This window comes from Manis pentadactyla, chromosome 9, assembly GCF_030020395.1.
Source record: "Manis pentadactyla isolate mManPen7 chromosome 9, mManPen7.hap1, whole genome shotgun sequence".
Taxonomy (NCBI): Eukaryota; Metazoa; Chordata; class Mammalia; order Pholidota; family Manidae; genus Manis; species Manis pentadactyla.
The window spans coordinates 42,140,055-42,160,528 of record NC_080027.1 but is presented as its reverse complement, the minus strand read 5'-3'; the positions used below and the strand labels follow the sequence as shown (position 1 = coordinate 42,160,528).

The 20,474-nt window shown below is 44.3% G+C and overlaps 1 protein-coding gene across 1 annotated transcript; it reads left to right on the top strand.

Annotated features, from left to right (window-relative positions):
* The first annotated feature begins 16,232 nt into the window (after positions 1-16,232).
* On the top strand, positions 16,233-20,473 carry CHRNA10 (cholinergic receptor nicotinic alpha 10 subunit). The gene is made up of 5 exons (XM_036903952.2): positions 16,233-16,358; positions 17,246-17,428; positions 17,824-17,978; positions 18,742-19,274; positions 20,011-20,473. Exons 1-5 carry the CDS (start codon positions 16,233-16,235, stop codon positions 20,466-20,468), a joined length of 1,455 nt encoding a protein of 484 aa, XP_036759847.2. The 3' UTR covers positions 20,469-20,473.
* Position 20,474: the final 1 nt, after the last annotated feature.

Genomic DNA, 20,474 nt, shown 5'->3' with positions numbered 1-20,474 from the left:
TGTTTTGTCTGATTGCTGTGGCTAGGATCTCCGGTACTATGTTGAATAACAGTGGGGAGAGTGGGTATCCCTGTCTTGTTCCCGATCACAGAGGAAAAGCTTTCAGCTTCTTGCTGTTCAGCATGATGTTGGCTGTAGGTTTATCATATATGGCCTTTATTATGTTGAGGTACTTGCCCTCTATACCCATTTTGTTGAGCGTTTTTATCATGAATGGATGTTGAATTTTGTTGAATGCTTTTTCGGCATCTATGGAGATGATCATGTGGTTTTTGTCCTTCTTTTTGTTGATGTGGTGGATGATGTTGATGGATTTTCGAATGTTGTACCATCCTTGCATCCCTGGGATGAATCCCACTTGTTCATGGTGTATGATCCTCTTGATGTATTTTTGAATTCGGTTTGCTAATATTTTGTTGAGTATTTTTGAATCTACGTTCATCAGGGATATTGGTCTGTAGTTTTCTTTTTTGGTGGGGTCTTTGCCTGGTTTTGGTATTAGAGTGATGTTGGCTTCATAGAATGAATTTGGGAGTATTCCCTCCTCTTCTATTTTTTGGAAAACTTTAAGGAGAATGGGTATTATGTCTTCTCTGTATGTCTGATAAAATTCCGAGGTAAATCTGTCTGGCCCGGGGGTTTTGTTCTTGGGTAGTTTTTTTATTACCGTTTCAATTTCTTTGCTCGTAATTGGTTTGTTTAACTCTTGTGTTTCTTCCTTGGTCAGTCTTGTAAGGTTGTATTTTTCTAGGAAGTTGTCCATTTCTTCTCGGTTTTCCAGCTTGTTAGCATATATTTTTTCATAGTAGTCTTTAATAATTCTTTGTATTTCTGTGGAGTCTGTCGTGATTTTTCCATTCTCTTTTCTGATTCTGTTGATGTGTGTTGATTCTCTTTTTTTCTTAATAAGTTTGGCTTAAGGCTTATCTATTTTGTTTATTTTCTCAAAGAACCAGCTCTTGGTTTCATTGATTTTTTTCTATTGTTTTATTCTTCTCAGTTTTGTTTATTTCTTCTCTGATCCTTATTATGTCCCTCCTTCTGCTGACTTTAGGCCTCATTTGTTCTTCTTTTTCCAGTTTCAATAATTGTCATGTTAGACTATTTATTTGGGATTGTTCTTCCTTCTTTAAGTGTGCCTGGATTGCTATATACTTTCCTCTTAAGACTGCTTTCGCTGCATCCCACAGAAGTTGGGGCTTTGTGTTGTTGTTGTCATTTGTTTCCATATATTCCTTGATCTCTATTTTAATTTGTTCATTGATCCATTGATTATTTAGGAGCATGTTGTTAAGCCTCCATGTGTTTGTGAGCCTTTTTGCTTTCTTTGTAGAATTTATTTCTAGTTTTATACCTTTGTGATCTGAAGAGTTAGTTGGTAGAATTTCAATCTTTTGGAATTTACTGAGGCTCTTTTTGTGGCCTAGTATGTGGTCTATTCTGGAGAATGTTCCATGTGCACTTGAGAGGAATGTGTATCCTGTTGCTTTTGGATGTAGAGTTCTGTAGATGTTCTAGTGTGTTGTTCAGTGCCTCTGTGTCCTTACTTATTTTCTGTCCAGTGGATCTATCCTTTGGGGTGAGTGGCATGTTGAAGTCTCCTAAAATGAATGCATTGCATTCTATTTCCCCCTTTAGTTCTGTTAGTATTTGTTTCACATATGCTGGTGCTCCTGTGTTGGGTGCATATATATTTAGAATGGTTATATCCTCTTGTTGGACTGAGCCCTTTATCGTTATGTAATGTCCTTCTTTATCTCTTGTTACTTTCTTTGTTTTGAAGTCTATTTTGTCTGATACTAGTATTGCAACCCCTGCTTTCTTCTCTCTGTTGTTTGCATGAGATATGTTTTTCCATCCCTTGACTTTTTTTTTTTTTTTAAATAATTATTTTTTATTGAAGGGTAGTTGACGCACAGTATTACATTACATTAGTTTCAAGTGTACAACACAGTGGTAGAACATTTATATACATAATTCTAGGTTCCAGCTATCACCCTACCAAGCTGTTACAATATCTTGACTATATTCCTTATGCTATACATTGCATCCCGGTTACTTATTTATTTTACCATTGGAAGTCTGTCCTTTTTTTGTGTGTGTGTGAGGGCATCTCTTATATTTATTGATCAAATGGTTGTTAATGACAATAAAATTCTGTATAGGGGAGTCAATGCTCAATGCACAATCATTAATCCACCCCAAACCTAATTTTCATCAGTCTCCAATCTTCTGAGGCATAACAAACAAGTTCTTACATGTAGAACAAATTCTTACATAATGAATAAGTTACATAGTGAACAGTACAAGGGCAGTCATCACAGAAACTTTCGGTTTTGCTCATGCATTATGAACTCTAAACAGTCATTTCAAATATGAATACTCATTTGGCTTTTATACTTAATTTATATGTGGATACCATATTTCACTCTTTATTATTATTTTTAATAAAATGCTGAAGTGGTAGGTAGATACAAGATAAAGGTAGAAAACATAGTTTAGTGTTGTAAGAGAGCAAATGTAGATGATCAGGTGTGTGCCTGTAGACTATGTGTTAATCCAAGCTACACCAGGGCAATAAAACATCCACGTATGCAGAAGATTTCTCTCAGAACAGGGGGGGTGAGGTTCTAAGCCTCACCTCTGTTGATCCCCAATTTCTCACCTGATGGCCCCCCTGCGACTGTGCCTGTCTTAGGTTGTTCCTCCCTTGAGGAATCTTACCCATCTCTGGCTAACCAGTCATCTTCCGGGGCCATACAGGGAAATGTAAAGTTGGTAAGTGAGAGGGAAGCCTTATTGTTTGAAAAGGTTAGCTTTTTACTTCTTTGCATATTTATGCCCTGTGGCTTCTATGCCCAGCATTTGTCTTGAGGTATCTTTACCACTTGGAGGAGTTATGATACTCGGTAAATTTGATATGAGGCACGAATTCTATTTAAGGGTTGTAATTAGCAAGGAAGAAGAAAAGCTATAGAAGTAGCAGGCGGAAGAAAACATGGGAAGATTGATTATTTCTTTGACATATCTTCTTGTAGAGTAACTTCAGCATATATAGGTTTTAAGCTACTACTTAAATTGCGCACACACATTAACATAATAGGAGTATAGTTACATAACCAAAGCATATCTGTAATTACCAGCCATCTCCAGTGAAACCAAGAAAACCATTAAGGCACCTTAGGCATTTGTGAAAACTTATCTATGATATGGTGGATATTGTCCAACTGAACTTGAACAGTCTGAGAGAAATCAGACAAATTAAAACAACCCATTCCTGGGGACTGTTCACATGCCATATGTTCTTTTAACAGTAAATAGTCTGTAGTTGTAAGAGTTTGGAGCGCTACAATTTGCACTTCTCCAAATTCTTGGTTGAGTTCCAACAGTATAGATCCAGTCAAATTTGTTGTTTTACTGTATGCACAGGCCAGCTTAGATATCTCCTTCCTCATTCCCATGGCAAGTCCAGGAACTGGTGGGATGAGTGCATCTACAGCTGTAGCAGTGCGTGGATCTTTGTTGGGGTTTTTTGATGATCATCTTCTGGCATGAGTCTTCCAGAGAGTGCGGATGTTGGAAGTTCTTTTTCATATCGTATCTTAGTTCATTTTCAGGGTAGCCCAATTAGGCTTTGATCCTCTGTATAAACACACAGACCCTTTGCCTACACTTTTATATGCCCTTTATACCCTTGTGTAGAACTCGTTGGAGGTTACCACACAGGAACTGCCCTTTTTTTTTTTTTTTTGCTTTGTTTTTGGTATCACTAATCTACACTTACATGACGAATATTATGTTTACTAGGCTCTCCCCTATACCAGGTCCCCCCTATAAACCCCTTTACAGTCAATGTCCATCAGCATAGCAAAATGTTTTAGAATCACTACTTGCCTTCTCTGTGTTGTACAGCCCTCCCTTTTCTCCTACCCCCCCATGCATGTTAATCTTAATACCCCCCTACTTCTCCCCCCCTTATCCCTCCCTACCCACCCATCCTCCCCAGTCCCTTTCCCTTTGGTACCTGTTAGACCATTCTTGAGTTCTGTGATACTGCTGCTGTTTTGTTCCTTCAGTTTTTCCTTTCTTATATTCCACAGATAAGTGAAATCATTTGGTATTTCTCTTTCTCCGCTTGGCTTGTTTCAATGAGCATAATAAACTCCAGCTCCATCCATGTTGCTGCAAATGATTGGATTTGCCCTTTTCTTATGGCTGAGTAGTATTCCATTGTGTATATGTACCACATCTTCTTTATCCATTCATCTATTGATGGACATTTAGGTTGCTTCCAATTCTTGGCTATTGTAAATAGTGCTGCAATAAACATAGGGGTGCATCTGTCTTTCTCAAACTTGATTGCTGCGTTCTTAGGGTAAATTCCTAGGAGTGCAATTCCTGGGTCAAATGGTAAGTCTGTTTCGAGCATTTTGATATACCTCCATACTGCTTTCCACAATGGTTGAACTAACTTACATTCCCACCAGCAGTGTAGGAGGGTTCCCCTTTCTCCACAGCCTCGCCAACATTTGTTGTTGTTTGTCTTTTGGATGGCAGCCATCCTTACTGGTGTGAGGTGATACCTCATTGTAGTTTTAATTTGCATTTCTCTGATAATTAGCGATGTGGAGCATCTTTTCATGTGTCTGTTGGCCATCTGTATTTCTTCTTTGGAGAACTGTCTGTTCAGTTCCTCTGCCCATTTTTTAATTGGGTTATTTGTTTTTTGTTTGTTGAGGCGTGTGAGCTCCTTATATATTCTGGACGTCAAGCCTTTATCGGATGTGTCATTTTCAAATATATTCTCCCATACTGTAGGGATCCTTCTTGTTCTATTGATGGTGTCTTTTGCTGTACAGAAGCTTTTCAGCTTAATATAGTCCCACTTACTCATTTTTGCTGTTGTTTTCCTTGCCCGGGGAGATATGTTCAAGAAGAGGTCACTCATGTTTATGTCTAAGAGGTTTTTGCCTATGTTTTCTTCCAAGAGTTTAATGGTTTCATGGCTTACATTCAGGTCTTTGATCCATTTTGAGTTTACTTTTGTATATGGGGTTAGACAATGGTCCAGTTTCATTCTCCTACATGTAGCTGTCCAGTTTTGCCAGCACCACCTGTTGAAGAGACTGTCATTTCGCCATTGTATGTCCATGGCTCCTTTATCAGATATTAATTGACCATATATGTCTGGGTTAATGTCTGGATTCTCTAGTCTGTTCCATTGGTCTGTGGCTCTGCTCTTGTGCCAGTACCAAATTGTCTTGATTATTATGGCTTTATAGTAGAGCTTGAAGTTGGGGAGTGAGATCCCCCCTACTTTATTCTTCTTTCTCAGGATTGCTTTGGCTATTCGGGGTCTTTGGTGTTTCCATATGAATTTTTGAATTATTTGTTCCAGTTCATTGAAGAATGTTGCTGGTAGTTTCATAGGGATTGCATCAAATCTGTATATTGCTTTGGGCAGGATGGCCATTTTGACGATATTAATTCTTCCTAGCCACGAGCATGGGATGAGTTTCCACCTGTTAGTGTCCCCTTTAATTTCTCTTAAGAGTGACTTGTAGTTTTCAGAGTATAATATAAGTCTTTCACTTCTTTGGTTAGGTTTATTCCTAGGTATTTTATTTTTTTTGATGCAATTGTGAATGGAGTTGTTTTCCTGATTTCTCTTTCTGTTGGTTCATTGTTATTATATAGGAAAGCCACAGATTTCTGTGTGTTGATTTTGTATCCTGCAACTTTGCTGTATTCCGATATCAGTTCTAGTAGTTTTGGGGTGGAGTCTTTAGGGTTTTTTATGTACAGTATCATGTCATCTGCAAATAGTGACAGTTTCACTTCTTCTTTACCAATCTGGATTCCTTGTATGTCTTTATTTTGTCTGATTGCCGTGGCTAGGACCTCCAGTACTATGTTAAATAACAGTGGAGAGAGTGGGCATCCCTGTCTAGTTCTCGATCTCAGAGGAAATGCTTTCAGCTTCTCACTGTTCAATATAATGTTGGCTGTGGGTTTATCATAGATGGCCTTTATTATGTTGAGGTACTTGCCCTCTATTCCCATTTTGCTGAGAGTTTTTAACATGAATGGATGTTGAACTTTGTCAAATGCTTTTTCAGCATCTATGGAGATGATCATGTGGTTTTTGTGTTTCTTTTTGTTGATGTGGTGGATGATGTTGATGGACTTTCGAATGTTGTACCATCCTTGCATCCCTGGGATGAATCCCACTTGGTCATGGTGTATGATCCTTTTGATGTATTTTTGAATTCGGTTTGCTAATATTTTGTTGAGTATTTTTGCATCTACGTTCATCAGGGATATTGGTCTGTAGTTTTCTTTTTTGGTGGGGTCTTTGCCTGGTTTTGGTATTAGGGTGATGTTAGCTTCATAGAATGAGTTTGGGAGTATCCCCTCCTCTATTTTTTGGAAAACTTTAAGGAGAATGGATATTATGTCTTCCCTGTATGTCTGATAAAATTCCGAGGTAAATCCATCTGGCCGGGGGTTTTGTTCTTTGGTAGTTTTTTGATTACCGCTTCAATTTCGTTGCTGGTAATTGGTCTGTTTAGATTTTCTGTTTCTTCCTGGGTCAATCTTGGAAGATTATATTTTTCTAGGAAGTTGTCCATTTCTCCTAGGTTTCCCAGCTTGTTAGCATATAGGTTTTCATAGTATTCTCCAATAATTCTTTGCATTTCCGTGGGGTCCGTCGTGATTTTTCCTTTCTCGTTTCTGATACTGTTGATTTGTGTTGACTCTCTTTTCTTCTTAATAAGTCTGGCTAGAGGCTTATCTATTTTGTTTATTTTCTCGAAGAACCAGCTCTTGGTTTCATTGATTTTTGCTATTGTTTTATTCTTCTCAATTTTATTTATTTCTTCTCTGATCTTTATTATGTCCCTCCTTCTGCTGACCTTAGGCCTCATCTGTTCTTCTTTTTCCAATTTCGATAATTGTGACATTAGACCATTCATTTGGGATTGTTCTTCCTTTTTTAAATATGCTTGGATTGCTATATACTTTCCTCTTAAGACTGCTTTTGCTGCGTCCCACAGAAGTTGGGGCTTAGTGTTGTTGTTGTCATTTGTTTCCATATATTGCTGGATCTCCATTTTGATTTGGCCATTGATCCATTGATTATTTAGGAGCGTGTTGTTAAGCCTCCATGTGTTTGTGAGCCTCTTTGCTTTCTTTGTACAGTTTATTTCTAGTTTTATGCCTTTGTGGTCTGAAAAGTTGGTTGGTAGGATTTCAATCTTTTGGAATTTTCTGAGGCTCTTTTTGTGGCCTAGTATGTGGTCTATTCTGGAGAATGTTCCATGTGCACTTGAGAAGAATGTATATCCCGCTGCTTTTGGATGTAGAGTTCTATAGATGTCTATTAGGTCCATCTGCTCTACTGTGTTGTTCAGTGCTTCCGTGTCCTTACTTATTTTCTGCCCAGTGGATCTATCCTTTGGGGTGAGTGGTGTGTTGAAGTCTCCTAGAATGAATGCATTGCAGTCTATTTCCCCCTTTAGTTCTGTTAGTATTTGTTTCACATATGCTGGTGCTCCTGTGTTGGGTGCATATATATTTAGAATGGTTATATCCTCTTGTTGGACTGAGCCCTTTATCATTACGTAGTGTCCTTCTTTATCTCTTGTTACTTTCTTTGTTTTGAAGTCTATTTTGTCTGATATTAGTACTGCAACCCCTGCTTTCTTCTCACTGTTGTTTTCTTGAAATATGTTTTTCCATCCCTTGACTTTTAGTCTGTACATGTCTTTGGGTTTGAGGTGAGTTTCTTGTAAGCAGCATATAGATGGGTCTTGCTTTTTTATCCATTCTGTTACTCTATGTCTTTTGATTGGTGCATTCAACCCATTAACATTTAGGGAGACTATTGAAAGATATGTACTTATTGCCATTGCAGGCTTTAAATTCGTGGTTACCAAAGGTTCAAGGTTAGCCTCTTTAGTATCTTACTGCCTAACTTAGCTCGCTTATTGAGCTGTTATATACACTGTCTGGAGATTCTTTTCTTCTCTCCCTTCTTGTTCCTCCTCCTCGATTCTTCATATGTTGGGTGTTTTGTGCTGTGCTCTTTCTAGGAGTGCTCCCATCTAGAGCAGTCCCTGTAAGATGTTCTGTAGAGGTGGTTTGTGGAAAGCAAATTCCCTCAGCTTTTGTTTGTCTGGAAATTGTTTAATCCCACCGTCATATTTGAATGATAGTCATGCTGGATACAGTATCCTTGGTTCAAGGCCCTTCTGTTTCATTGTATTAAATATATCATGCCATTCTCTTCTGGCCTGTAGGGTTTCTGTTGAGAAATCTGACGTTAGCCTGATGGGTTTCCCTTTATAGGTGACCTTTTTCTCTCTAGCTGCCTTTAACACTCTTTCCTTGTCCTTGATCTTTGCCATTTTAATTATTATGTGTCTTGGTGTTGCCCTTCTTGGATCCTTTCTGTTGGGGGTTCTGTGTATTTCTGTGGTCTGTTCGATTACTTCCTCCCCCAGTGTGGGGAAGTTTTCAGCAATTATTTCTTCTAAGATACTTTCCATCTCTTTTCCTGTCTCTTCTTCTTCTGGGACCCCTATAATACGGATATTGTTCCTTTTGGATTGGTCACACAGTTCTCTTAATATTGTTTCATTCCTGGAGATCCTTTTGTCTCTCTCTATGTCAGCTTCTATGCGTTCCTGTTCTCTGATTTCAATTCCATCAATGGCCTCTTGCATCCTATCCATTCTGCTTATAAACCCTTCCAGAGTTTGTTTCATTTCTGCGATCTCCTTTCTGGCATCTGTGATCTCCTTCCGGACTTCATCCCATTTCTCTTGCGTATTTCTCTGCATCTCTGTCAGCATGTTTATGATTCTTATTTTGAATTCTTTTTCAGGGAGACTGGTTAGGTCTGTCTCCTTCTCTGGTGTTGTCTCTGTGATCTTTGTCTGCCTGTAGCTTTGCCTTTTCATGGTGATAGGAATAGTTTGCAGAGCTGGGACGAGTGACAGCTGGAAGGACTTCCTTTCTTGTTGGTTTGTGGCCCTCCTCTCCTGGGAGAACAGCGGCCTCTAGTGGCTTGTGCTGCGCAGCTGCGCGCAGACAGGGTTTCTGCTTCCTGCCCGGCTGCTATGGAGTTAATCTCCGCTGTTGCTGTGGGCGTGGCCTGGCTCGGGCAGCTACTCCAAAGTGGTGGAGTCGCGTTGGAGCAGGAGCGGCTGGGCGGCTATTTATCTCCGTAAGGGGCCTCCCTGCTCTCTGCAGCCCAGGGGTTAGGGTGCCCAGAGATCCCGGATATCCTACCTCTGGATTAAGTGATCCGCCCTGCCCCTTTAAGACTTCCAAAAAGCACCCGCCAAAACAAAACAACGCCCACCAAAAAAAAAAGAAAAAAAAATTTTTTTAATTTAAAAAAAAAAAATTTTTTTAATTAAAAAAAAAAAAAAAAGTTGGTCATTCGTTTTTCTTTATTCTCCAGTGCCAGCCTCAGGCTTCTGCTCACCGGTCTTTCTGCCCTGTTTCCCTAGTATTGGGGTCCCTATCCCTTTAAGACTTCCAAAAAGCGCTCGCCAAAACAAAACAGCAAAAAAGCAAAAAAAAATGGTCGCGCGCTTTTCTTATGCCCTCTGTCGCCCAGCCTCCAGTGCCTGCTCACTGTTCTTGCTGCCCTGTTTTCCTAGTATCGAGCGCCCTGCACTCTGGCCCGGATGGCTCGGGCTGGGTGTTCGGCAGTCCTGGGCTCCGTCTTCCTCCCGCTCTGCCTGCTCTTCTCCCGCCGGGAGCTGGGGGGAGGGGTGCTCGGCTCCTGCGGGGCCGGGGCTTGTATCTTACCCCCTTTGCGAGGCGCTGAGTTCTCTCAGGTGTGGATGTGGTCTGGATATTGTCCTGTGTACTCTGGTCTTTATTCTAGGAAGGGTTGTCTTTGTTATATTTTCATAGATATATGTTGTTTTGGGAGGAGATTTCCGCTGCTCTACTCACGCCGCCATCTTCTGCCCCCCCATCCCTTGACTTTTATACAATTTATTTCTAGTTTTATACCTTTGTGGTCTGAAAAGTTGGCTCGTAGGATTTCAATCTTATGGAATTTACTGAGGTTCTTTTTTTGGCCTAGTATGTGGTCTGTTCTGGAGAATGTTCCATGTGCACTTGAGAAGAATGTGTATCCTGTTGCTTTTGGATGTAGAGTTCTATAGATGTCTATTAGGTCCATCTGTTCTAGCATGTTGTTCAGTGCCTCTGTGTCCTTACTTATTTTCTGTCTGGTGTATCTCTCCTTTGGAGTGAGTGGTGTGTTAAAGTCTCCCAAAATGAATGCGTTGCATTCTATTTCCTCCTTTAATTCTGTTAGTATTTGTTTCACATATGCTGGTGCTCCTGTATTGGGTGCACATATGTTTATAATGGTTATATCCTCTTGTTGGACTGAGCCCTTTATCGTTATGTAATGTCCTTCTTTATCTCTTGTTACTTTCTTTATTTTGAAGTCTATTTTGTCTGATACTAGTATTGCAACACCTGCTTTTTTCTCTCTGTTGTTTGCATGAAATATCTTTCTCCAACCCTTGACTTTTAATCTGAACATGTCTTTGGGTTTGAGGTGAGTCTCTTGTAAGCAGCATATAGATGGGTCTTGCTTTTTTATCCATTCTATTACTCTGTGTCTTTTGATTGGTGCATTCAGTCCATTTACATTTAGGGTGACTATTGGAAGATATGTACTTATTGCCATTGCAGGCTTTAGATTTGTGGTTACCAAAGGTTCAAGGTTAGCTTCTTTAGTATCTTACTGCCTAACTTAGCTTGCTTATTGAACTGTTATATACACTGTCTGGAGATTCTTTTCTTCTCTCCCTTCTTATTCCTCCTCCTCCATTCTTTATTTGTTGGTTGTTTTATTCTGTGCTCTTTCATGTTTCCTTTAACTGCTTTTAGTAGGTAGTTGATTTTTTTTTTTGCCTTTAGTTAGTATTTGGTTGGTCTACTTTCTTTGCTGTGATTTTATTTTCTCTGGTAACATCTGTTTAGTCTTAGGAGTGCTCCCGTCTTGAATTGTCCCTCTAGAATACCCTGTAGAGGTGGTTTGTGGGAGGCAAATTCCCTCAACTTTTGCTTGTCTGGGAATTGTTTAATCCCTCCTTCGTATTTACATGATAATCGTGCTGGATAACGTAACCTTGGTTCAAGGCCCTTCTGTTTCATTGCATTAACTATATCATGCCTTTCTCTTCTGGCCTGTAAGGTTTCTGTTGAGAAGTCTGATGATAGCCTGATGGGTTTTCCTTTGTAGGTGACCTTTTTACTCTCTCTGACTGCCTTTAATACTCTGTCCTTGTCCTTGATCTTTGCCATTTTAATTATTATGTGTATTGGTGTTGTCCTGTTTGGGTCCCTTCTGTTGGGAGTTCTGTGTGCTTCCATGGTCTGAGCAACTATTTCCTCCCCCAGTTTGGGGAAGTTTTCAGCAATTATTTCTTCAAAGACACTTTCTATCCCTTTTTCTCTCTCTTCTTCTTCTGGTACCCCTATAATGCAGATATTGTTCCTTTTGGATTGGTCACACAGTTTTCTTAATATTGTTTCATTACTGGAGATCCTTTTATCTCTCTGTGTCAGCTTCTATGCGTTCCTGTTCTCTGGTTTCTATTCCATCAATGGCCTCTTGCATCTTATCCATTCTGCTTATAAATCCTTCCAGAGTTTGTTTCACTTCTGTAATCTCCTTCCGGACGTCTGTAATCTCCCTCTGGACTTCATCCCTTAGCTCTTGTATATTTCTCTGCATCTCCATCAGCATGTTTATTATTTTTATTTTGAATTCTTTTTCAGGAAGACTGGTTAGGTCTGTCTCCTTCTCAGGTGTTGACTCTGTAATCCTTGTCTGCCTCAAATTTTGCCTTTTCATGGCGATAGAGATAGTTTGCAGAGCTGGAACGAGTGACGACTGGAAGAACTTCCCTTCTTGTTGGTTTGTGGCCTTCCTCTCCTGGGAGAACAGCGTCGTCTAGTGGCTTGTGCTGGGCAGCTGCGCGCAGATGGGCTGTCTGATTCTTGTCCAGCCGCTACGGAGTTTATCTCCGCTGTTGCTGTGGGCGTGGCCTGGCTCGGGCCCCTGCTCAGATATGGCGGAGCCACGTTGGAGGGGGAATGGCCAGTAGGCTGTTATTCTCTGTGACGGTCCTCTGCGCTGCCCTGCTATCCAGGGGTTTAGGGTGCCCGGAGTTCCCTGCTGCTGGACTAAATGTCCTTGGCTGCTTCCATCCAGCCGTGGGCTCCCTGTCCCTTTAAGGCTTCCAAAAAGCACTTGCTTTTCTTTGTCCAGGGTGCGCCGGCTGCAGGTACCTGCTCACAGGTCTTACTGTCCCATTCCCCTGGTATCCAGTACCCCACGCATGCACTGTGTCTGCGCTCTGATCCGGATAGCTGGGGCTGGGTGTTCAGCAGGCCTGGGCTCCCTCTTCCTCCCCGTCCAACTCCTCTCCTCCCGCCCGGAGCTGGGGTGTGTGGTGCTCAGGTCCCACCGGGCCGGGGCTTGTGTCTTACCTCCTTCACAAGGCGCTGGGTTCTCGCAGGTGTGGATGTAGTCTGGCTGTTGTCCTGTGTCTTCTGGTCTTTTAGGAAGAGTTGTCTTTGCTGTATTTTCAAAAATATATGTGGTTTTGGGAGGAGATTGCTGCTGCTCTATTCACACCGCCATCTTGGCTCCACCCATGGATGATCTTTTTGATGTATTTTTAAGTTAGGTTTGCTAATATTTTTTTGAGGATTTTTGCATCTATGTTCATCAGGGATTTGATCTGTAATTTTCTTTTTTTATGGTGTCTTTGTCTAGTTTTGTTATTAAGGTGATGCTGGCCTCACAGAATGAGTTTGGTAGTATTCCCTCCTCTTCTACTTTCTGGAATACTTTAAGAAGGTTGGGTATTAGTTCTTCTTTAAATGTGTAATTTTTAGTATATATACTATTGTGCAGCCTGTATCACTAATTCTAAAATGTTTCCATTCCTCTCAAAATAAACCTCATAACTATTAGCAATTAGTCCTAATTCTCCTCCACTCCCGTTCCCTGGGAAGCAGTAACCTACTTTCTATATGGATTTTCCTGTCCTGGACATTTCTTGTAAATGAAATCCTACAATATGGACTTTTATGTCTGCTTCACTAAGCATAATATTTTCAAGATTCATGCACATTATAGCATGTGAGAGTACCTCATTCTTTCTTTTGGCTGAGTAATATTCCAATGCATGAATATTCCTTTTTGTTTATCCATGAATCATGTGATGCCATGTTATACTTTGGCAAAGTGTCTTTGGCTCTTTTTAAAATTTGGTTGTTTTATTATTGTTGAAGTTCTTTGTATATTTTGGATACATGATGTTTATCAGGTATGTATTTGTTATGCAAATATTCCTCCCCTTCATTTTTTGCTTTTTTTGCTTTGAGGAACCAGACATTAAAGACTATGACATTCAAAGGCTACTGCATATATATGAAAAATTAGGAGGTGACCACACATGCCCAGGGAAAGGTGCAGGCTCAGAAGATACAAGAAAAGACAAGTTTACACTTCAGTCTGTAGGACAGCCTACAATCATTAAAATAATTAACAAAATGAAAAACCATGGGTTATAGTTCATGATGCATGATCAAAACCGAAAGTTTCTGTGATATGACTGCCCTTGCACTGTTCACCATGTAAGAACTTACTCACTATGTAAGAACTTGTTCACCATGTAAGAACTTGTTCGTTATGCTTCAGAAGATTGGAGACTTGAGAATTAGGCTTGGGGTTGATTAATGATTGTGCATTGAGTACCCTATACAGAATTTTATTGTGGTTAACAACCACTTGATCAATAAATATGAGAGATGCCCTCTCAAAAAAAAAAATGACAAACCATGGGGAAAGGGGAAAATCTGATTTTCAGAATTACCACATTACTAAATCCAAATGTTCAGTGTAAAAAGAAAAAAAGAATATCCAGAATAGAGAACTATTAGAACTCAACAACAGAAAAAGAAAAAAATTAAAAATTGGAAAAAGGACTTGAATAGACATTTCTCCTAAGGAGATATAAAAGTGGCCAATAAACACATGAAAAGATGCTCCTCCTCATCACTAATAATTAGAAAAATGCAAATCAAAACTACCATGAGATATTACTTCACACCCGTTAGGATGGCTATTATTAAAAATATATATATGCTGGCAAGGATGTGGAGAAGTTGAGAAGTTGTACACTGCTGGTGGGGGTGTAAAATGGCATAGCCACTATGGAAAACAGTATGGTGATTCTTCAAAAAATTAAAAATAAAATTACCATATGTTCCAGAAATTATGTTTCTGGGTATATACCCCCAAAATTGAAAGAGATATTTCAATTCAAATAGTCTCAAACACACCCATGTTCATAGCAGCCTTATTCACACTAACTAAAATGTGAAAGCAACCGAAGTGTCCACTGAGGGATGAACAGATAAGCAAAATGTGGTATATACATATAATAGAATATAATCAGCCTTGAAGGGAATTCCGACAGGCTACAAAATGGATGAATCTTAAGGATATCATGCAAAGTAAAATAAGTCTGTCGAAAGACAAATACTGTATGATTCCACTTATATGAGATACTTGGTCAAAATCAGAGAGAAAGTAGAACGGTGATTGCCAGGGAGTTGTGAATCTAAGTGGATGTTCCTGAAGGTATCCTGAGTAACTTACTGGGAGTACAGAGCAAATAATGTTGATTGTTTACTGTACATCAGGTAATGTACTAGGTACCTGCCTTGCATTATCAGGTTGTCTCATTTAATTCTTACAACTTTTGAAGTGAGGATTATTAATCCCTTTATACTGTTTGAGAAAACTGAAATCCAGAGAATTTTAATATCTTGTCCATCTCAGACAGCTTGGGAGACAGTTGAACGTGACTCTAAAGCCTGTTTTCTCCCTGCTACCAAAGATTGCCTGTCATGTTTGGGCATGGGGAAAACACTGAGACTTGGACTGGGATGACTGTAGGGACTTGGAGGTGACGGTGTGGGCTGCATCTCTTATTTCATAGGGCCACATAGAGCAGCCTGAGGCTCAGCACCATTCCCACCAGGGAGAGCTTGCTTGGCACAAAATGCTATCTTAGATGTGTTCAGCCCCTCACTAGAGGCAGAGCTGACAGTCTAAAGGGGGCCTCAAGAATTCAATGGGATTAGAGCTAGGAGGACAGTTCAAGGCCCAGGCCCCAGGCACTCATAAGCCACAAGTCACCTGCAGATCCTGACCCTGGCATCTACCCTCCGCCCCCCCAGGCTGGGCCTCAGCTGAGCCTAGGTGCTACCTTACAGAATTTGAATAATTCAAATCCTAGTGACCTGAGGTGTCAGTTTCAGTTGCTGTTGCCATGAGTATAGATGTCAACCCTGTAATTAAGCTGATGAAAAGGGCAAAGGAGATGGGCCTGCTATTCTGTGCCTCAGAGGGCTCAGGGTTGATAGGATCCCTGCCCCTGTTCTGTGCCAGGCTCATTCCAGAGTCCAGGTATGGGAAATGGAGGGAGGAAGTCAAGTGGGCTAAAATAGAAGTAGGAGAAAGGAACAGACAGTGGAAAGAGGACGACCAGAGTAAGGGAGGCAGAGACCAAGAAAAAGTTACAGAGGAAAAGACAGAAGGAAATAGAAACTGAAGTCTGAGTGAGAAAAGGTAAAGCAGGAGTGGGAGGGTAGGGCCAGAGGCTGGAAGCGACAAGGGCCAGCGGAGAAGCAGCAGCAAATGCCAAGAACCAAGTACTAAAATCCAAGGGCAGGTGCAAATAGGAGGGTCAGATAACTGGAAGGGCTACAGAGCTGCCTGGAGGGTAGTTGGACCCAGCAGATTTCAGTTTTACTTCTGACATCCAGGTATTGTCCACACCATCCTTGGCAGCAGGGCCTGATGCTACCCTCAGTTGGGCCAGGACGCTCACACCCAGAGGCCTGCCCCACCTCTTGCTGTGGGAGGATCATGGGGCTCGGGTGCCTCCACCTCCACCTCAGCTGCTCTGCCTCCAGGCTGGGCCTTCTGCTTCTGCTCCCACTGCTTCCAGGTAGGAGCTCAGGGAGCCAGCCCTGCTCCCCGGGTGCTGCTGTTCCTGTCGCCCCCAAATCTCTCTCCAGTACCTGTGCTAGGGACAAACTCTCCATCTGGAGAGGGGGGAGGACAAGGGTGCTGCAGAGGGTGAGAAGACCCTTGCCTGACTGACATGAAGCAGCTGGGGGAGCTCCCAGAGATTGAGCTGGCAGGGCCAAGGGGCTGGATCCTGAAGGCTGAGTTTGGGCTTTATCTGACAGGCAATGAGGAGCCATTGAACAGTTTTAAGCAACTGCTGGTCAGAAGTGTGAATGATGGTTAGAGAGGCTCACCTTGCTGTGGGGGGCAGTGGAGGCTGCTGTTACGGTCCACTGGGGAAGGGTGAGGCCTGAGCGGGAGAGGCAATTAAACATTCAAGAGATGCTGAGCAGCATGACTGACAGGACTTGGGCTCTGGTTGGATTGCAGGGGGAGGGGGCAACAGGGAGGGATAATTCCCAGATTTCTAGCTGAAGTCACTGAGGTGTACTGTTTGCTGAAATGGGGAATACAGAACAAGGAGCAGGTTTTAGAGCATGGGGAAAGGAAATCAGTTCGTATTTTAGACTATCTAGAGTTAAAGGTGCCTAAAGACATTCAGGTGTGGATTGTTGTATATATGGGTCTGCAGCTCAGGAGAAAAACCTGGACTGAAGAAAAAGAGGGCCAAAGAGAATTCTGAGGAATAATACATGAGTCAGAGATCAAGGACAATGTGATGTGTCACAAAAGCCTAGGAAAAACAGTGTTTTCAGGAAGGAATGGCCCAAAGTATCCGAAGCTTTGAAGAAATCAACTGACGTGCAGCTGGAGCAGTGGAGACAGGTTTGAGAGACTGGAGGAGTGAGGCAATGGGGCTCAGAATACCTGGGTGAGAGGTGGGACTCCTGTGGACCATTGGGACCTCTCTAGCATTTGTAGCAGTGCAGGCGGAATCCAGGTCCTTGGGAAGGGAAGGGTGGGGAAGAAACCTGTCAGCCTTGCTCTAGAAGACAGTACCACTCAGCCCTGGAGGCAAGCTAGGGAGGAGCTAGAGCTGCAGCTAGACAGACAGCAGATGTCAGGACCAGTCAAATGGCTGTGAAATAGTGTAGCAGGTGTTAGGGCCCCAGCCCTGTGGGTGTGGAGCAGAGGCCTCTGGACTAGGGTCTCAGATGGACAACCCTTCTTACTGGCCCCTCAGAGTGCCTGGGAGCTGAGGGCAGACTGGCTCAGAAGCTGTTCCGTGACCTCTTCGCCAACTACACAAGTGCCCTGAGACCTGTGGCAGACACAGACCAGGCTCTGAACGTGACCCTGGAGGTGACACTGTCCCAGATCATCGACATGGTGTGTTGTGGTGGAGTGTGCCTGTGACTGTCAAGGAATGGGGGTGGAAAGTTAAGAGCCTGGGATTATTCTCCAATTTTTTTCTGTAAACATTAAAGTTAATAATAATAATAGCTACTAATTGCTGATACTGTTGGGTGCCCACAATGTGCCCACCATTTTGCACACTAATTCCTGCCTAGCAGGGATTATCACCCATGTAACTGATGAGGAAACTGAGGCCCAGAGAAGAATCTGCCAAGGTCACAAAGCAAGGTCAAGCCTGGGAGGGAACTGAACTGTATGGGCAAGTCGGGTTTGTGGGTACCATCCAGAGCTCTGTAGGTGAGTGTACACACACTGGAGGGTATGCATATGCACGTGTCCACATCTGTGGCCACTCTCTGACCCACTAGGATGAGCGGAACCAGGTGCTGACCCTGTACCTGTGGATCCGACAGGAGTGGACAGATGCTTTCCTATGGTGGGACCCCGATGCCTATGGTGGCCTGGATGCCATCCGCATCCCCAGCAGTCTCGTGTGGCGGCCAGACATCGTACTCTATAACAAGTACTGCCTGCCTGGGCCCCCCATCTCTCACACTCCTTCTTAGAGTTGCCCTTGGCTCTGGATATGCACTGATCACCCCATCTCCTATCTACCCTGGTTGCTATGCCATCCTGGAAGCTTTCCTCCAGACCCTTCCAAACTGCCAGGAGCTCACATTCCCTCCATAGTATCCCCACGGTCAGGCGGTCCCAAGCCAGCTCAGGCTGGTTGTCTCCTGGGAAGCCACCGTGTGGTCCAGGGACAGTTCTGTATCTCTCAAGGAGACGGTTCTGGAGCATAAATGCCTCTTTACGGCTTATTCCACCCTTCTAGGCCGGCTCTGAGTCTCTCAGGGTTCCCTCCCCAAGGACCTGCCTAGGAATTTCTTCCAAGGCCTAGCCCTCTGGAGCATTCTTTTATGATGCCTAAGCCAGTTTTGTCCCAGACAACAAATGGCCCTGCATAATTTCCCCAGAGCCCCTCTAAGAGATCTGCATAAGACCCTCAAGGGTAGTCACTGTGCCACCTGAAGTCTTTTGCAGAGGTTTTTTTTACGATGCTCTGGGTAGATCTGTGTCCCTTACGGGCCCTTCAGGCGCTGCCTATTCCAGGATTCCAGAGGCACTGAGGGCCCTCTCTTCATCCTCCATGCCATTCCCATTGGCTTTAGGGCCGTCGGACCCCCTGCCCTGCAGTTCCAGAGCGGTGCTGGACTCTGCCCTGGCCTCAGGGGCCCAGGCAGGCCCAAGGCACCTTAGGGAGCCCCATCCCGCCTGCCCCACAGGGCGGACACGCAGCCGCCAGCCTCCGCCAGCACCAACGTGGTCCTGCGGCACGACGGCGCCGTGCGCTGGGACGCGCCAGCAATCACGCGCAGCTCCTGCCGCGTGGACGTGTCGGCCTTCCCGTTCGACGCGCAGCGTTGCGGCCTGACGTTCGGCTCATGGACGCACGGCGGGCACCAGCTGGATTTGCGGCCGCGCGGCGGTGCCGCCAGCCTGGCGGACTTCGTGGAGAACGTGGAGTGGCGCGTGCTGGGCATGCCGGCGCGGCGGCGCGTGCTCACCTACGGCTGCTGCTCTGAGCCCTACCCGGACGTGACCTTCACGCTGCTGCTGCGCCGCCGCGCCGCCGCCTACGTGTGTAACCTGCTGCTGCCCTGCGTGCTCATCTCGCTCCTCGCGCCGCTCGCCTTCCACCTGCCCGCTGACTCGGGCGAGAAGGTGTCGCTCGGCGTCACCGTGCTACTGGCGCTCACCGTCTTCCAGCTGCTCCTGGCCGAGAGCATGCCGCCCGCGGAGAGCGTGCCGCTCATCGGTGAGCCGGCGGGCGGGGGCGGGGCTCACCCGGTGTCGTGGGGGCGGGGCGATGAGCGGGGAGAAGAGACGGGCCCTGAGACCGGCTCCGCCCCTCCCGGTCCGCTGTGCTCAGCTCTCCACCTGCGCAGGGGCGGAGAGTGGGGACAGGGCCTGTGTTAATGGACGGACCCTGCTTGGAGTGTGAAGGGGCGCGTTCTGGAAGGCTGCCTCATTCTGAGATTGAGGGGAAAGGAGGAAACGCCTTCCAGGGAGAACAGCCCTCCCCTCAGGCTGTGGCGCAGGAAGAAGTTGATCTTTTCTCAAGGACTTGATGGAAAAAGGTGGATGTCCCCAGTGTCACCGTGTGCCAAGCTCTTAACATTTATTAGTTCAGCAAAACATCACCTCAAACCTATGAGGTTGGTTCTGTTGTTACCCCAGCTGTACCAAATGAACAGTAATTTGCCGCAGGTCATGTTCCCACTGTTTGGGAGCGCGTCTCATGGATTGTGGGCCAGTGTGGCCTTCAGCAGTGATGGGAACAATTAAGGAGCAGGTAGCTTTTGAGAACCCACTTGTATTGATGCAGGATGGGGAGACTCTGGCCCTTACCTCCTTCCTGCTTCCGTCCATGGGGATTTGAGTGTCCTGAAAGCCTGTGGTGGAGAGCTAGTCTGTATTTGTACTGAGGCGGCTGGGAAGCTGAGGCCCCCCGAATTCCTGCTTTGGGCCCTAGCTCGCTCTCTCTCTTACAGGGAAGTACTACATGGCCACCATGACCATGGTTACGTTCTCGACGGCACTCACCATCCTTATCATGAGCCTGCATTACTGTGGTCCCAGTGCCCGCCCAGTGCCAGCCTGGGCTCGGGCCCTCCTGCTGGGACACCTGGCCCGGGGCCTGTGTGTGCGGGAGCGAGGGGAGCCTTGTGGGCCGTCTAGACCGCCCGAGTTACCACCCAGTCCCCAGCCTCCTGACAGAGGGGCTGGGCCCCCAGCAGGCCCTTGCTGTGACCCGTGGTGTCTGTGCCATCAGGAAGCCCTACTGCACCATGTAGCCACCATTGCTAACACCTTCCACAGCCACAGGGCTGCCCAGCGCCGCCATGAGGACTGGAAACGCCTGGCCCGTGTGATGGACCGTTTCTTCCTGGGCATCTTCTTTTCCATGGCGCTGGTCATGAGTCTCCTGGTGCTGGTGCAGGCCCTGTGAGTCCCA